The sequence below is a fragment of the Arachis stenosperma genome, chromosome 3 (genome assembly GCF_014773155.1).
Source record: "Arachis stenosperma cultivar V10309 chromosome 3, arast.V10309.gnm1.PFL2, whole genome shotgun sequence".
Classification (NCBI taxonomy): domain Eukaryota; kingdom Viridiplantae; phylum Streptophyta; class Magnoliopsida; order Fabales; family Fabaceae; genus Arachis; species Arachis stenosperma.
Window position 1 is genome coordinate 114,673,450 of NC_080379.1, and position 6,210 is coordinate 114,679,659.

Here is a 6,210-nt window from a genome sequence, read left to right on the forward strand (position 1 = left end):
GTAAAATAATGTAATTTAGACTTACAATATCAATATATTAATAGTAAAGCGAAAAAAAATGTAATATTATATCAGAAAATTTTTTTTAAATCATAATTATAATTTATAATTAAAATCATAATTGTAATTTATGATTGAAATCATAATTTAAATATTTTAAACGAGATAATTTTATTTAAAAAATTTATAATTCAAACATAATTTTTATATACTTAATAACTATATTCGAGTTAATACATTTAATATTATATTTAAAAAACACGAACAATGCACATAATATTATTTGTTTATTAATTAAATTATTACAATTTAAACTAATTTTAATAAAATAATTTAAAATTATAATTTCAATTTTATTACTTGTATGATACGGATTATTACACTTGTTTAAATAAAAAAGGGTGTCGTTGGGGGTTGATAACTGTACGTGTAGCTTTAAAAGCATATACTGTATGTTTTGAAGCCGGGAATATGTGGACCTGTGGGTGTGGCAGATCCCTGATCCCTCTTAAGGGGAGGAATTACACCATACGACGTCGCTCAACTAATCTAAACACCAAAACAACGTTCTTTTGGAAGACGATACCAGAGGCCTAGATCTAAGTCATCTAACAATACAACTAATCTAGCTCCAACCCTCTTACTCTCCCTCTCCATTTCTCAGGTAACTACTCTCTCCCTCTCTATTTTCACCCCTTGCTCATTCCGTTCCTCTTTTCGTTTACTTTTTATTTTAATTCTGGTATACGCAATTATAAATTCTATGTAAATCTCAAACCACAAACATAACCAGTTGCACGATCTCTTATCTCGAATGCGCTTTTCATTCTCTTCCTGAATAGACACATGAAATCTCCGGCCTTATCGTTCTTCTTTTGTCTCTCCTGTTCATAAACAATTGATATGATTTCTTCTATTCAGATTTAATCAGCACACTTTGGATGTCAGTTTTATGTTTTGAAAGTCACGTTTAAATTAAATAAAACACTCCTTCGAGTAAATTGACATGGCTAGATTCTCAGAGGCTTGTGTGGTTCGGTTTTCTTTCTGCTCTCTGAAAATTCGGAGAGTTAACCGCGAATATTGCTTTCCGTGATTGTCATCATGCTTCATTTGTCAGGAAGGGATTCGACGTTATTTTGTTTAGTTTATAAAATTTGTTGATTTATGAGAATAAATACTAATTTTTGGAATTTGCTCGTATGGATTGTCACGAAAGCAGATTTTGGCAGTATGTTATGCAGGTGTACAGTATTGACTTTTGAGATGTTGACTGTGGTCGGAAACAACAGAAATAATTTTTTCATTTTAGCTGTAGATGTACTATGCATCGATGCACTGAATCCGATTGTCTTTAAACTGATTCATGTCCTTCCCTCTTTTACCCTCTTTCTTTTGGCAATTTCTGAAGATACTGAGAAGGAAGGCAGCAGGGGTTGTATAGGGTGCAATGGATTTCGAGAGGGAAAATTTTGATCTCTCAGGACCCTTGCATTTGACTTGTGTCCAATGGTAAGATAAATTTTCCCCTTTTGGTGTTTTCCCTATAAGTTTTTGTAGTTAGATGATACGTTTCTATTTTCTTCACTACTTCTGTACTTGGATTATTAGTTCTTTTAACCACCTCTAAATAGCAGACATGGATATCATATGCCTTAACTGTGCATAACAGTCTAAGTTCAAGAAAATATAATATGTTGCAAGTTGGCAACTAGGAGTCTTGTGAGACATAAAATCGGATAATTCCTTTTGCCTATCGGGCTATAACTTTAATACAGTGGGAAACTGTCGCTTCAATTTAAATTCTGAGGATACCAGTTGATTGCTAAACGTTGTACTGAGAATTTTCATTTATTTCTCATTTTGGAACTGGTTCGCTAATACACAATATCTACTCTTTGATTCAGGGATAACGCGCATCATCGAATGTCAGTTGCTGCTAGTTTGGTCCAAGCTGTTTACATTCTAGAAAGGGACCGGCAAGAAAAACGCAAAGATCAAAATGCTCTTGCACCGCCTTGGTGGGCATTCTTCCACTTTCAGTTGCTTCGTCCACTTGTAGATGATGTTGATTCTTCCATCTTTGGTGCAATCTTTGAGTTCAAACCTCCATTGTCTCCACGTAATGACACTTTATACCGAAGTCCACGTTATGTGATTGCCTTTCGTGGCACTCTAACCAAACAGCACTCGGTTACACGTGACATTGAGCTGGATATCCACTTTATCCAACAAGGTCTTCATCAAACTTCTCGCTCTACCATAGCTCTGAATGCTGTTCGAAATATGGTAGCAACTGTAGGTGATTCGAATGTTTGGTTGGCTGGACATTCCTTAGGATCAGCAATGGCATTGCTTACTGGCAAAACCTTGGCTCAGACGGGCACGTTTGTTGAATCTTTTCTTTTCAACCCACCCTTTGTATCTGCTCCAATAGAGAGAATTAAGGATGAGAGAGTGAAACATGGGATTCGATTTGCTGGCAGTGTGATAACAGCTGGACTCACCCTAGCCATGAAAGCCAAGCAGCAGCAGCAGCAGCCGCCGCCGCAGCAGCAGCTGCAACAGGGCAAGCAGCCGCAGCAGCAGAAGGATCTGTGTGTTGCATCATTTGATGCTTTGGCTGCTTGGGTCCCAGGTTTATTTGTGAATCCATCGGACCATATATGCTCAGAGTATATTGGATACTTCGAGCACAGAAGAAAGATGGAGGAAATTGGAGCCGGATTCATTGAAAGGTTAGCCACTCAAAACTCGCTTGGTGGATTAGTGATGAGTGCGTTTGGGAAGGAATCTGAAGCCCTGCACCTCATTCCTTCGGCTTCTATGACAGTTAATGTTATGCCTGCACGTGATTTCCGAGAAGCCCATGGGATTCACCAATGGTGGCAACCTGATTTGCGCCTCGAACGCAAGCTGTACAAATACAAGTAGTTCCACGCTGTTTCTTCTGCATTTACATGAAAGGACAGATGAAATTCTTTTCGCATATGCGCAATGTTTAACTGTTCATTTGAACTTTTGTTTCGTAAATACATGTAGAGTGCTTGTGAACGAATTAGCAAATTATATAATTCAATTTAGTTACACTGTCTAGAATGTACATGAAATTAATTCAGTGGTTTTTTTAAAACTATTTCATCTCGAGTGCAAATCCATTCAATGGACAAAGGTACTTCCTTAGTTCCTTTTACATAGGCTCTTAAATTTGTGGGAAGAAGAAACAAAACTGCTGAATCAAACAATTATCTCTAATTTATAAATATAATTATATTGTTATTTGTTATGTATTTTCATATTTTGGTCAAATAGACTAACAGTATATTATTTTAAGAGAAAATGAAACTATCATTTTTTTCAAGACATTAAAATGACATCACCCTTCTATTTAGAAATAGGACTCCCCTTCTTTACAAAGATTAAAAAAATATATTTTTTAGTCTATTTAATTAAAGAATTTAATTTTGATGCTCTTATAGTTTAAGATGTTTTATATCATTATCTAATCGTATCCTTTCTTTTGGATATCATTAATGTGGTCAATATAAAATGTAGTTACTTTTGCTTATTTAACGTTACGTAATTGGATGAATGTGTAAAACTATTTTATATTAACGATACATCAAAATTAAATTCTTAACTAAAATACTCTTCAATAATATAAATTAGTGAGAACTATTTGGTTGATTTAAATTATTATATGATATATATTATGTAATAAATTTTATCACATAATATAAAATATTTTCAATTATTACAAAATATTTAATTTAAAGTTATATATTTCATAATTAACGATAAAATATTAAAAAATTATTACTTTATTATTATTATTTTCAACCAAATAATTATTACTAATTTATAAATATAATTATGATCATTATTAAAAAGTATTTTGGTCAAATAAATTAAAAAATATATCATTTTAATTTTACAGACAAAAAGAATGCATATTTTAAACAAAAATAGCATTTAAACATCTCAAAGAAAAAAGAAGTGTTAATTTTTCAATATTTAATTCAATATGCCAAACGAAGCTAAAAACAAGTTCGAAATGAATTTCTTATGATGAAGAAGTTAACAAAAATTCAACTCATCTAGAATCATCAATCATGACATTTGTTAATATCCTAACTCAATAAATAAAAGTCAAGCCCAATAAGATAAAAGACCCACTAATAAATGGCCTTTTACGATAAAACCCAATCTCTTAAAGAAGTCGGATATCAACAAAGAGGTACAGCTCTACTCGATCTAACGAGTAATTGCCTTCTGATATTTCTCCACTATATTTAGAACGGAGATCTTAACGGGCTCCTAAGATAAAAGGAATAGTTATCTATAAGAAAAGATAGAACTACTCCAACAAAGGTGGTTAGCAGCTCTATTATAAGTACACTGAAACTTCCAGGTATAACTCACGTTCTAATCTACTAAAAACCTGCTTAAAGCCCTTGCTAACTTAAACAACAGAGTTTTTTGCAGGTACTACCCATACCTACTCACGAGGAACTCGGAGAGGGGGCACCTCGGCCCCAAATAGGTCAGACACCACCACATCCAGGGATTTAGACCTCACGTCCAGGCCTAAACCAACGTTTTAGGTAACTCTTGGAACATTGATATCGTTGTCGGGCACCTGGAATTTGCCCCTTGATAAATGGCGAATCATGAGTATGAAGACGGCCATACGTCATATGAATCTGAGCAAGAAGCTTAGCCAGAAGGCCAAAACCTCTCCTCCACCACCACACCAAGGACTTCATGGGGAGGGAACTCAGAAAATCCTCGGCCAAGGAGAATCCATTCTGAGGTCCACCATCCCGAGGATGAGGACCGATCTCATACAACTGATATCCTGGACCTGGTTCATGGCCAGGGAATCGAATGCAACAGCTCGAACACGAGGCTGAACGACAACAGGAAGCAGAACAGGAGTTGCAAAAAGAAGTAAGATGACGAAAGGAGCTAGAAGACAAGCTCCGAAAACTAGAAGCTGATCTACAAAGGAGGAATAATCGGGCGGAACATGATGAAAGTCCCATAGGAGGAGAAGATCCGTTCACAGAAGAGATTATGAAGGCTAAAGTTCTTAGGAGCACTCAAGCCTTTTGTAAATAGCTTTGTAAACGAATTTGTTAAACATTAATAAAAATTCCTGGTCTATTTCTTTTTTCAGAAGTTTCCTATCTCAAATGCATTAATTTAAGCTCGATAAACCGCGAAAATCGTTATCCGACCTGAAGTTGTCGGCAAGATGAAGTGATGAGGTACAAGTTAATGTAAGAAGTTATACAAACAACTTGTACAAAGCGACTTCAAACATGTCGAATAAAAAAAGGAGTTGTAAAAATAACTTAGTAAAGGCCGATTACTCGAGGTCGATCTTATGTAAGGAAATTAATAAACTATCGAATCTGTTAGGACTCAAAAGTCAAAACAAACTGTACCTTACTATGAAAAGGGTACTTTTGCAACTTTGATAAAGTTTTGAACGTTACTAAATAAAAATTGTGAACAAATAGCTAAAGAGAAAGGTAAAGTGCTCGAAAAACTATAAACTATTACAAGGAATTAAAAGTGTTATAAAGCCCACAAGTCAAGGCAAAAAGAGGAATGAGATTCTCACCCGTAACATCATCTTTTCCAGGAGAAGGAGGGACCATGGAGACCGGCTCGGCCGACACGACAATAGAAGCCGTAGGTGAGGTCTCCACAATAACGACTTCAGGTTTGGTTCCCGAGGTGGAGGTTTGCTCGATGATAAAGGAATAATGTCAGTTAGGAATTTCTCAATAGAATTTCGTTGCAAGCATAATCCAAACCAACAATTAAATCTCAATCAAAGTTTAATTTATTTGTCACAAGTACAAACCCAATAAAAATCGAAGTATTCAAACCTCAGGTCATCTCTCAAAGGAATTGCAGGGAAGTCTGGTTATGGGGTATATTTTGGGGGGGGGGTGGTTTGGGTTTGATGAACAAAAAAATAAACTAACAACTAATATGGGTCTTGGCAAGGATCAACAGTCAAGGGTTCCTATCTTGGAGCATTGACCACAATATGGCAATTACAAAGAGTTAATTCCACTTAGTTGCCCTCTAACATCGGAGGATTAAGTCAAGTGGACATAGTTGGCTTTTACACCACTAACAACCCTAAATCGCCAATGAAACTGGACATCAATGATCTCAGGCATCCTAAATCCT

The 6,210-nt window shown here is 35.3% G+C and overlaps 1 protein-coding gene across 1 annotated transcript; it reads left to right on the forward strand.

Moving 5' to 3' along the window:
* Positions 1–462: 462 nt before the first annotated feature.
* On the forward strand, positions 463–3,054 carry LOC130970824 (GDSL esterase/lipase At4g10955-like). Its single transcript, XM_057897018.1, has 3 exons — positions 463–664; positions 1,412–1,512; positions 1,908–3,054. The coding sequence occupies exons 2-3, from the start codon at positions 1,451–1,453 to the stop codon at positions 2,932–2,934; spliced, it is 1,089 nt and encodes a 362-aa protein (XP_057753001.1). The 5' UTR covers positions 463–664; positions 1,412–1,450; the 3' UTR covers positions 2,935–3,054.
* Positions 3,055–6,210: the final 3,156 nt, after the last annotated feature.

Coding starts and splice junctions, on each gene's coding strand:
- LOC130970824 (XM_057897018.1), top strand. CDS start 1,451: ATGGATTTCGAGAGGGAAAATTTTGATCTCTCAGGACCCTTGCATTTG. Junction 1,513..1,907: donor CATTTGACTTGTGTCCAATG/GTAAGATAAATT, acceptor TCTTTGATTCAG/GGATAACGCGCATCATCGAA.